A 13156-nucleotide genomic window follows, 5' to 3' on the forward strand; every position below is an offset into this window, starting at 1 on the left:
AATGCACTAAGTGTATTATCAAATATTTTAAAGAGTAATTCGATTGGTAGATAAATAATTTGTATATGTAATTTTTTTTTAATTTGCACAACTTCCGTCAGATTGAAGCTGCTGTGGCCATGTGGTTAATGTGCTACAACATATTATCATCAATAAACCAATTCTGAGTTATGAGTTCGAAACCCACTTAGAACAGTTTCCAGTTAATGGATATATGTTGGTTGTTTTCTTATTTCGTCTTTATTTTGCCTCCAAATCATGTCATTAAAATATCCCTGGTTGTTAAAACGCAAAACCTTCATCAAAAAATAAGTCCCACAAAAATCAAATGTTCGCTTGGCCAAACACCAGGGAGTATGATGGTGCATCCGGCAGATCAAGCTGAAGCTACTTATAACTTATCTGTTTGATATTTACCTGGGACGGTAATCGAAAAACTCTCTGCAAGAAATACTTACGGAAAAGTTTCAAGTGGCAAAACGAACTTGTAAGAATTTCGCTTTAAATTGTTCTTAAAACCCTAGTATACAATATCCTCTCTTTGCCTACAAATCGCGTTTGGATCGAGAATTATTCCGAAAAATTCCGTTATCCGCTATCAGTTTTCCTTGTTACTCTTTCATATTTTCATTGATAAAAAAAATGAAAAATATCAAAGAAACACTATTTAACAAAGCATGACAATTTATTGACTCGTGCCCTATCCGGGCCTCGAACTCACGATCTACGGCACCCAATCGGCTAGCCAAAGATACCTGCGCCTCCTACCACTGCACCACATCCACATCCCCGAAAAAGGACGTTTCTATGACGAAGTGATAGTCGGTTCGATATGCTGACATGATCACTGTGGAAAATCTTTGGATCAAAAACACATAGTGCATATGATACATTGTGTTTAGTAAATATAAAATATCAAAGAAACATAATTTAACATATTTTAATGATATGTACACAATGGAAATATTGATATATAGCAACTATTGCGGCAATGAATCCTTCGTCTAACCGGTTCAAAAACAAGTCGCCTCTTAAATTAGTTACGCTAAAACAAATACGTTAACATGCAGTAATACAAATAATTGAGATTGCATAACATTAATTGAAGTGTGTGGTATTTACCTGTACATCCCCCAAAGTCAAACACATCCTGGATCGGTAGGTTGTTTTTGTCAGCACAGTGCGCATCCAATACACCCACGTTATAGCCTCCCATCAACTCGTACCATTGCTTGAAAATCTTTACCTGGCAGTCACAGATGAGACCGTTTCCGGTAAACGCACTGTTTAAATAATCAATGATTAGGCATGGAACGATTAACGTTAATTTTGAATTTTCATCACAGTTAGTTGTTTTGAATATATTTTATACATTCGTCGTCATGTTATCACCTTAAAATATGTTTGGAATTCGAAATTGAGTCATTGCTAAAATTAAAATGGTGTGCGGTTCGACATTTGATAATTGCAATTCTGACTCAGAATGCATGTTTCTCGCAGATCGGTATAATATACGACATTTAACTTTCAGGTTTTCAGTAACATATAGCTCGAAATGGACAATCTTAATTTTGTGGTGATGGCTGTCGATACTTTATCGCATTAGATACAATATTTCAGCACAAAAATATTAAATAAAGCATAAATGTTGAATGTCTTATGCGGACCTGTAAAATTAAGTTAAGCAATCGTCAATATAATATGTGCTTATTTCCCACAACAATAAGTTTCCTTTTGTCGGATGAATTTAAACAATATCATTTAAAAGCAATTTTTTGCTACAATTGTATATCACAAATCATTCGTTGGAATACTCATAATTTCTGCTACTTATGCATAATCATGTAAAACCTCAATGTTGTAAACTTCCCTTATAAACCAATAAGAAGGCTCGGTCTAGTTAACGGAGTTGTTTTTAGCTTTATATAAATAAAAAATTGTCCAATGAAAATGCATCAAATCATTTCGACATGTTACGGATGAAGTGAACGATCTGCCAATGAACTTACATTTGGTTGATATTGGTGAGTGTTACGAAGGCATCGCCCATAATACGTGTAATCTGGTTGTTTGACAAGTCTCTGAAAGTTAAACAGTGAAAACATCACAACATTAACAAATGTTTGTCATTCAAGCAGGCAAAACATCTATGAAATGACAGACATATTGGAACGAATGAAGATACCAGAAATGTTGTTGATTATTTTTTACAGTCCGACGAATTTAGCAACGAAATGTGTTGGGATACATCTAGAAATGGAGACAATTTCAGATGTCTTCCTCTACACAGGGCCATAATTGTATATTGTAACCCACGTTTATTTTTCTCGTACCAACGATTTGGCGTCTTTATTATTATCAACATATTCGTGAATACATAAATTCGCTATTAAGGTGTGCATTCGTATAATCGGTTTATAAATATTCACGAAACATTTGAGCTCAACCGCGAAATTATTACGAGAAAATTTGTATCTCACAAAAATATACATGTTTACAGTAGATAACACACTTAGTTCACTAATACTCACAGTGTCTGAAGGTTTATCAAATTACGGAACATGGCAGATTCGACCCGAGTCAGCAGGTTGTTCTGTAAATTTCTATATAACAAAGATAAATTATCTTAACAATAACACTTATCATGTCATATTTATTTCTATAATGTGTGAATTTACAATTTTATGAAAATGGGATGAAGATTTAAATTATCATGTCATATGTGCAAGCAATGCTTGTATTTAAACCAACTGAAAATAATAATTATATGTCATATTTAAAGTAGAATTAGGATATACACTTTTCGAACCAAATAGATATAGCAGCATGACGTCCATTAGACCCCCGAGAGTGTGTTTTGACTCCAAAAACTCATATCAAGCAATTGTCTGTAGTTGCCATATGTTTTAGCTCTTCAGATTTCAGAGAAATAGTGATTCGCTTTCTGAAACTACTAAAAGTCAAGAGTCAACCGGATGCCATGTAAAAGGACCTTTGATTGAACAATATTCACATTTTCTATGAACGAGGTCAGACTAAAATACTTAAATAATTATATAATTTGGTCATGATTCAGACTTAATTCGATTCAGTTTAAACAAACTTGACCATTACGTTTAAGATATTCGTTACTTTTTTATTTTTAATTTTTATTACATACAATGTCCTGAGGCTAAACATTCTATCAAAAGTTCCAGCCGCTATGTTCTTGATTCTGTTGTCGTTGGCATGTCTGAAAGGCAACACATACATGTATGTATATTTGATAAATATTATCTATTTTCCTTGAGAATTAATTTGTTTATCTTATCATTTTAACGCTATCCAAATATTTCAAATAAAAAAGCAAACTGCGTGATATTCGTTTTGTCATTGGTTATATTGTGTTCTCATTTTTAAGTTTTATACTTTATTGTGTTTCAACTATTTATAAAATAAACTACAGAAACAAATACAAACACAAAACAGATTGCTAGTATTCAGCATTTTGCAAGTATCAGATGATTTTCTTCGGTTTGGTTAGTTAAATGTTCTATTGACATCAAGGGTCATTTAAGGGCGTGCCAAATGCAACTGGTGCATGTTGAAGCCGAAGTATCCGAAGAAAACCACCGACCTATGACGTAGGTTTGCGGTATTATATCTTAACCACTGAGCCACCTTTATGATATAAAGTGGATGCAACAAAATAAAATGCTATTAAAAGGAAGATGATATCTTGAAAAGTCCGTTTAGTACTTACAGTGTCTCTAGCGCATGGAGACCATCGAAGTTCCCTACATTCAGCCATGTTATCAGATTATTCTTCAGTAATCTTCAAAATAATGAAAAATACAAGAAAATGTCAGGAGTGTATGACACAATCAATAGTAAGAACGATAATATTTACTTTTTTTTTATTCTGACATACATTTTAGTAATGTGGAAGAAAATGGTATGCTTTTCTTCATTTCTATGGACTATCGGAGGTTAAATTTGCTAATCAATGGTATTCAATATATTACTCTCTCTCTGAAGAAGAGATATCGATCTGAATATCACTGACCAGCGAAGTTTGTCGGATGTATTTTGATTTTGGAGGGTAAATAGCTATGCAGTATGCATAATGCATAACACTAAATACATGGATGGAGAATAAGACTTAGTATGCCCCTTCAAATCCCGTTGAATGATCGTCCATATGGCAATTAAATATAGTTCATGTATGTTCTCTCCTACAGGTGTAAGTGATGCGACAAAACCAAAAGACAGTGGCTAAAAGAGAAAGGTGTGTAACTAGGTGCGTCAAATGTGCAAAAAAAATCAATATTTAAAACTCGAATCGAGTTTGATTTGCTTAATGTAAGATATCGGAGGTAACAACAAGTTCTTAAAAATGCTTGAAGAATGATCTGAAGTATGTATTAAATGGCTTTCCTATTTTGGTATTACTTTTGTTACCCATTTTGACGCCGACTTGATACTGGATTAAGTACATACAAAAATGTATAAGGGTTAGTTTAAAGCATTTTGTCTATGCCCAATATGGAATGAATGGGTGTCTATATCAGTATAAATGTAGAAAATAAAGTGATATTATAAGTATATACGTGTACAGTGAAACCTGCCTAAGCGACCACCTTTGTATAACGACCACCTTCCTACTAAGACCACTTTCTTATGGTCCAAAATGACATTTATAACACTATTTCACCTTAGTGTAAAACACATTACTACAGAGAACTTTCCACTTGTTTTATATGGTCTTTTTAGGCAGGTTTGACTGTACTTTATAAATATTCTACACAGCTTTTGACCATCTGATTCATTCAATTGGTTAGATGTATGGTATTCAAATAAGTACCTAGATTAAACCTGACCATGAGGAGAGATCAAGGAAACCTATCATAAGCAACAGAATTCAAAATCGTCTTGAATTCATCGTCCATATTGAATTTAAAATTCTTAAAGCAGAACAAGAGGAAATAAAGACCAGTGGGACCTACTATGGTAATAATTGACTAACGAAAGCCGATTTATTTCGAAAGTGTGCTATTCATAACAGTTATTCCCTGGTAGAGGTATGGACAGTGCACACCTACCAACACACAAATGTACATATGTGTGATTCGGTAACGCTGCCTCGACGTTTAATCCCACTGTCAATTTAAGTTCATGTTTACACATACCCGATGACATAGCATGTTTATCAAGTCCCAAACTAATTATAAAATAACAACGTTTCACTAAATCAAAAAATAACAATAAATTATAAATCATCCTGGAGGTAAAAAGCAATTTCTGGCTCAAAAAGATTAAACATTTTCAATGAACGAACTGGAAGTCAGTCTCAAACGTTTGCTCATATATCTATCTCTATAAAAGGCAAACTTGAGATTCTACAGTGACATTTGAATGCGGAACTCGTCAAGAGAAATGTACACAAAAGATACAATTCTGACTGTTTGTACAGCATTTTAGTACATTACCGGCCAGTTTGCGATGCTACTAATCATTCTATTAGAACGGACCATCCTATCTACTCGTACATATATCACGTTTTTGCGCACCTGCGCAATACATGATAGCAGTAACTTGTGCATGTGTAACTTAACATCTTATAAAATGCCAACAAATCAAATTTTGTTTATGTAACTTTCTGTAGCTATTAGGTTATCAACAGTACAGGAATGACGTGTTCTTATCTAAAATATTACAATACATGACGAATCTATAATACGGACATCTTTAAAGAATCCTTTATATGAAATTGCACGATTTACCCTAACCATCTTTTGAACAAATGGACCCATGAAAATAATGTATCGACCAATATGGTTGACTGTTCGGAAAAGAGGGTACGATAAACGACCTTGGAAAATAAGTTTTATGTAAATGATACACTCTCTTCTCGTCATTTACAGAAAGATGTGTCAATGTTATCTTTGCCCGGTATAATATGGGGTTTAAACTGGGGTCACTAAAGGGTTCCTCTAAGAAAGCTCCTGAGACCATAAGCAAACAGTGTGAATGTTATTTTTTATCACTGGTGTCAGAAAAAATAGTGCTAAAATGAACGTTATGTGCGTTTCTTGGACCATTCAAGAAATTCTTAAGGAACTTCAACAAATCCTAAGAGAGCGACTGAAAACAATTTTACGTCATGCAGAGCCCCATGAAACTTCAGCGATTATTTGGAGAGTTAGTTATAACAGTTTGGTATCAAAATGATCACCCCTCCCCCCAAAACAAGTGTCAATGAATCATCGCTGTGATTCTCACAAAAGAGAAAACCTACAAAGGCACCAGGGATCCCTAAAAGTGCTACTTACAATATTTTAGAGTCAGGAGGAAATCCTGCCGGAACTTCAGTGAATGCTTTTGAGGTACAATTCACCATCAATCTGGTGTTGCTAATATAGGAGCATGGACACGTAATAGTATTCCCTGGACTACATATATTATTATTTAAGAAGTTTGTTGTTGTCGATGCGTTGACACTCGATAATAATATACACATTAAAAATCCAGTAAATCCCAAACTCGTCCTCGAATAATGAAGGGCTACACTTTGTTTCCACATCTTGAAGTCGTATACAAGTTGAAAATATAGATCACTTACATTGATGTGTTGTTGGAGTTCAAAACTAATATTATTTCAAGTCCATAAAGTTTAAAATCCGTGGGCTGCGTTGAATCACTTAAAAATGATGTAATTTATGATCATGTGAAAGTTATGTCTTGACTTCCTCGGAATGCCGGTATCTCCGTAAATATGGTTTACTAAGGATTAAATGTCAATGATGACCTGATAATGTCCGTTATTACCTGTGAATTCCGTACAGGTAGGTATAGCAATGTTAGCGACTCTGGTATAAAAACACGAGTAGAAGTTAATATGTTTCCTCTCTCATGTCCACAAGGAAAGTCCACTGTAGAGGTACCGGTCCGGTAGACGGGCGGTGTCCGGGGTCGGGGCAAATCCTGTATCTGATTAGGGACACATACCCAGCCAGGTGGATCAAAGCGGATCAACCCTTCTCTGATCGATTATTAACAAAGGTCGGTTTCACAAAGTTGGCTCGGATAGTTGTGTTTACCTTTTGAACAAACACCTGACATCACCCACACACACCCTGTGTATTCTCCGTAAATGGCCAGTATCAGTAGTGGGTAGTTTGTACCTGTAAAAACAAATAGCAGTATCAATATCAATTGTATGAAGAGTACCTCAAAGGGTCATAAGGATAAATGGAAAAGCGACCAAGATGGAATTTGTGGAAAATGCTGCTCGTTAAAATTAGTCATGGTTAAAGTTCCGGATTATGTGTTTTCGCAGTTAAGTACTATTCTTTTAATCACATTTATTGTTATATTTTCATATTTCATATGACATGTGGTGATTTGAATGGTTATGGTTTCGTGTGTTTTGTTAATTTGATTTTGTAAGTTTTTCATTATATTCATATTGTTCTACTGTACCGTTGGTCAGAGCTTTTCTATGGCTATTAGCTTTCGCGTTTTAAACAATCCACAAAATACACGAACTTTAATCGTACAAGTTGGCTACATTATAAAACTTATAATTGATATTCAAATAAAGTTGTTGATTAATGTATGTCTGAAATCACGCATCATAACAAAACTAAAGGCCACCATACATGATACATGAAAACCAACGTAACTGTAATAAAAGATTGTTACTCTGCAAACAATTTAAATTGAAGGTAGGATTCAAGTGGATGTCTTTACCTGTGGTATTCCCTTTTTTTATCATCTTTATCACATGAAATTTAGATGATTTTTACCAAAAAGAGAAAAACGATGATCATGAACAAAGTATATTTCCCTTCATGAGTAACACACATTTAGTATTATTTATCATATTAAATTTTTTTGCTTTGCCTTTTGTAAACACCTATAATCATCTATGATTGTGCTATCAAAATTTAAAAGTAGTCCCATTACTGGGCATTATCTTAATTACAGTCTTATTATATCTACCTCGCATCGTTACTTCACAAAACCAGCATGTCTTTCTATATAAATCGCAGAGCCTTTTGCAACCAAGTGACGCGTGTGTTGCGTTAAGTTTAAAGTATCCAATAAAAATAATAATCTGACTCGGCCAGCATAGGTTATTGTATTTTAATGTTGAACATTACTTTCAAACCTATCTTAATGTATTTTGAGAGCAATAACTCATACAATACAAGTTTACTTAATGATACCTCAACATGTATGTGAAGAAACGTTAAACGGTTCGATTATCGCCAAAATTAGGTGTATGGTTACTGAATTCCAATAAACTAGTAACAGATATTTGTAATAAACAAATATTTTATTAACTATGAATTGGTTGAGTGAATTTATTGTAGTTGGTTAGAACACAAAGCCTATTGTAAGTACGTGTGTGCTAAAAACAGATTTCCACACAAATATGAGAAATACAGCGACAAATACATTACGAAAGAGAGGCTAAAACTGAACGATGAAAATTGTTATATGTGAGATAAATTCTGTTGCTTTTAAAACGACAATGTACATATGGACTTAGAAATGTTATACCTTGAAAATGTGATCGTATATCATTTGTAAGTAATTAAAAGATAAAAGTAATTACCGTCGTGCTCTGTTTAAGATTAATATTTAATGATTGACGTTCAAAGTAATGACGGCCTGGGAGGTAAATCAGCGTGTTGATACAGTAGGTGGTGGATATTTGTAACGATATAATTATAGGTTCACCATACAAAGTAAAGTCATTATGCTTTCAATTGAAGAAATGTAACAAATTGCAAGTATTCAAAAATAAAAATAAGTATTTATATGATTGTAATAGAACGTCCATTTTTGAAGAAAACATTAATTATTTACAACATGAAAGAAGACGTCTAAATTGTAATTATTCCATTTTTTCTATAACATAAAAACATGTAATTAACAAACACAACCAACATTGCATATATATATATATACTCACTGCACTCATAGATAAGAAACTCGTGTTGTTGACATTTAGAAGATATTAAAGATAAACTAAATAGGTATAATTTAAAGTTATGCAAATCCATTCCATAAGTAAACTGATCACGTGGTAGAATTCAAAGTCAGGTACTAATGTCAACTTCAGTCATACTGGCGTATGTGTCCTTTCAAGAAGGTGGACCATTTGTCACTTGTAAATTTAGGTGTCAGAAACATTGTCAGTAGATACTTTTGGAGACTTCTTTTGTTTTCGTGTTGACATTATGACAACAATTTATTTTTACTTCCTTATCACTTTGTCATGAATGTCTTAAGTTGGTATAAGAATCAGCAAAATGTTGGGAAATGCATAACTCTGAACACTTTGGAACCCTAAAATTTACATCTCTGACATTTGCAGTCTATTAATAATCTAAGGACGTTTCGGATATTTTATACTGATAAGGCTTAACGATGACGTGGGCAGATTGTTTTCTCATTCTTAGCCTACTTAATATATACAAAACCAAAATTAGTCGCGTCGCTGTGTTTTTTCGGCATCAGTATTAACATCAAATTTCTTAAATATACTGTTCTGAATCACACACTCAATGCTTACTCATGATAAGCTAACAGAGAAATAATACAAAATAAAAATGAAATACCAAAGTAAATAATGCCAACAAAGTAAAATAAAAAATTTCAAAATAAGAATATTTATTTATGAAAAGCGCCAAACAATTTTAGCGTATATGTATTGATTGAAGAGTAATTTATATGTTTAGAGAAAACGACGTAATTTACACTAACAAAGTAATGACGTCACACTCGTTTCCTGCCTACAAGGGAGATATGTTTTTTATATGCAAAACCGGAATTACGCTAATGCATATTAGAAATATTGGAACTGTATGACGTCATATCACATTGGTATAAGATGGTTTTACTTAAATATCGACCTCAAAACATCCGTATAGTCTTCATCAACATCGATATTTATTATCACATAACCAGCAAGATCAACAATTTCCGCTTAAACATGGAACAATTTAAAATCCTACAGTGGTAATTTGACAAACAACCTTAACAATTACAGTGGTCAAGCAAAAGGTAGAATACAAGACAAGACAGTATAAAAGACAGTACTTAAATTGCACTCAAATGTCAGAAATAACTTGAAGTTTGGGGAAAAACATCAAATTTGTCTGAAATAAACTAGAATTGCCACATGTATAAATTCTCAGTATAACCCGACATCAGATTTTAAAATTATATAACACCTCGCCCTTTATATATTTCCCAATTTCGTTTTGTATATCTATGCATCTTAGTGAATAACGATGTAGTATTCAGTTAAACCAAGTGTCTCCATTACTTATATCATGCTTCTCCATCTTACCTTTCATCGTTTCATGCATCATTCAATTATCAATGCGTCGTTCCGTCTGATCGTACGTCGGTAGAGCTATGCGTCGTTTTACAAATTCATACTAATCCCGACAAGCAAAGCGTCAGTCCTTTCATCTATGTGCTGTTCAAAATCGTCTTTTTGCGAGTCATAATATCGTACAACTCTTTTGTTCAAATATGCATCGTCCCAGTTCTGTCTGATAATGCATCAAATCGTCCGTCCATGAATTTCAACACACAATTATGAATTATTTTGGTCAGCCGTACGATATTTTCACCAAGCTACCATTAAATCGTGTAAAATATTAAACAAAAGTCTTCTATGATGGCAATTAAGCGTATGACATTCAATTAATTTCGTTTTTACGGCAGCGCTTTCTTAGTCCCTGTCATTAGGTGTCCGGATTTCATTTAACTGCTCCAGCCGTCGATTTATAATTTGTTAATTTCATAGATGCGGTATTCGTTTTTGAGCCTGTATCCATCAAAACAAATATCTGTCTTTGTGCATATTGTAGACCTAAATTAAGATGCATTGAAGCCGAAGATTACATGTTTTCACTGTGTAAAACATAAATTACTTTTAGGTGAGATTTTTGTCTCGATCCATCAGAACCTCCCAATCTACCTGTGGGCGCGAGACGTTGTCCGAAACATTTATATGTAAATGTTTAAATCACATGCTTAACTAGGATAATGGGATTCGTAAGAGCAGACACAAGTCATCATCGGCTGATTAAGCTAAAGACATAATTGTAAGGTATACCCATATAGTACATTATACACCACCTCGGATAGATGGTTCTAGGTAGTTAAATTATAAAGTTTATCACTTACCTTTTGCCTGGCTAGTGTATATTGTTACATCAGGTAAAATATGTAAATTAGCAGGTAAAAACTAACATCACGCGTGTTGATTTAATGAAAGGCGGATGATTAGACACACCTGAGTGAGTTTTACATAACTCCTGTATCAAACATCTTATCGACTTGCATCACTTAATGTTACCATCAGCATTTGTTCTCATGTTATTTTGAATTTCTTATCTCATACAACTACTCATGAATATTCATCGTTTTCAGTATATAAACAATTGAAACTTTTAATATGTTTGACCTTTTGACACTAAGTGATATTTAAAATGTATTCATTCATATTTGGAATTAATTAAATTTCTTTTTTGCTGTAAGGTATATTTATATCGGAGTTTAAATTAAAATATTAAATGATTACAAAATGTTCGACCATGTGTTTTTGTTAAATTTCTGAAAGACTTACAATATGAGACAGAAATCTAAAGGCATGTCGAGAAATGTAATAAATTATCCCAGCTTTTTATAAGTGTATGCGCTGTTTTAATGTTTGATGTTTTCCATTTGTTTCCTATTTTGTATTGTCTAGTTGCTAAAGGTAAACTTAAATGGACATCTCTCGAATAGTATAAATAAGTTTTGTGTATTAACCTCAAAATGATATGCAGTTTATATAATAATACAAACATAATATAGGTCAATGTATTATGTATTAATTCAATAACATGGCATTTGGTCGGAATTTGTCCTTTGCTATAAATAAAATACATTAGCATATCCCGTGCTTATAATCTATTATCTCTGTTGTTTGTAATATACATATTATCGTATGACAGAGATAGCACTTTACGCTTTGTACTTGCATACATTATGATATTGAGCACATTCTCTGTGATATTTATTAAATTATAAGAAAAAATAATGAAATATGGAAAATAGTGTGAAAACCTTTCTGCAAAAGGAAAACATATTGTTGTTTACATACTTATTTGAATAAAATGCTGTATTTTTTAAGGGGGGTGGGGGTGGGGAGAACTGAAAAGAAATGAATATGGAAACGTTTGTGTACTTTTTGAAAACAAATTTTACAAAATAAGGATAATTTCTGGTTGCTTGTTTAGTTGGTTTTGTTTTCTATGTATTTATTTATTTATGAAATATTTAGAGTTTTGCCTTTTTGTCCTTTTTATTTCTTCCAACGTGTACGTGTGTTTCGTTGCTTGTATTTTCCTATCTTTCCTTACAACTCTCCTCCTACGCCTTTAACCCTCTTCAACGTCCCTGGTTATTACACCTTCACTTGTTCAAAAGTTACGTCTCGTGTCAAACACGCAAATCAACGTGCACTACCTCATTCAACTGTTCTTGAATTACATTTTAACAAAGTATACAAAATCACTGATGCCAATAATACAGAAACTAGCATCATCATGATGTTCTTTATTTACTCATTGTTAAACTAGATCTTTGATATCATATATCAGATTTATTAAGAAAATCACTTTGTCCTTTTTCCTCACTTTTCTAATGTGCGTAAAGAGATTGTTGATAAAAACTTTAATGTTAAAATTAGAATTTTATATCATCAAGATAAATGAACTTCTCCGCATATGAGTTTCTTTTCAAAAACAGAAAGTTCACATACTTGTATTTGACCTCGTATGTGACATCACTTTTAAATGCCACATCTAGATTTACCTAACAAGTCTACAAAATAATGTGAGTCCTGACTTTCCCCATGTATAAATATCGGATAAATTATGGCAGTATGCACCATGACCTATAAAACAGAGGTGTTAAATGTCCGTTTATTTATCGTGATATGCTAATCTTTTAAGATGACCCGTCAAAATAGTTATACATATTCTTTATAAAAATAACTTATACAAAACACGTAGTCATGATCGCCTTATCGGACAAAAGGTGTCTATTTCAACTGGTTTGGAATTTATTTCAATTCGACACGAACAAATTGGAGTATTATTTG

At 33.0% G+C, this 13156-nt stretch overlaps 1 protein-coding gene across 6 annotated transcripts in view; it reads right to left on the minus strand.

The window, feature by feature from the left end:
- The window catches only part of LOC138326698 (adhesion G-protein coupled receptor G2-like), a 56466-nt gene that overhangs the window by 34310 nt on the left and 9000 nt on the right, over positions 1–13156 (minus strand). For all 6 annotated transcript variants that reach the window (XM_069272720.1, XM_069272706.1, XM_069272736.1 and 3 more), the window contains exons 2-7: positions 6312–7163; positions 3743–3814; positions 3161–3232; positions 2532–2603; positions 2010–2081; positions 1123–1283 (exon numbers count right to left, since the gene is read on the minus strand). In XM_069272720.1, coding sequence (XP_069128821.1) covers positions 1123–1283; positions 2010–2081; positions 2532–2603; positions 3161–3232; positions 3743–3814; positions 6312–6562 — 700 coding nt within the window. In that variant the 5' untranslated portion in view covers positions 6563–7163. The remainder of the gene's footprint in view (positions 1–1122; positions 1284–2009; positions 2082–2531; positions 2604–3160; positions 3233–3742; positions 3815–6311; positions 7164–13156) is intronic.

The sequence above is a fragment of the Argopecten irradians genome, chromosome 1 (genome assembly GCF_041381155.1).
Source record: "Argopecten irradians isolate NY chromosome 1, Ai_NY, whole genome shotgun sequence".
NCBI lineage: Eukaryota > Metazoa > Mollusca > Bivalvia > Pectinida > Pectinidae > Argopecten > Argopecten irradians.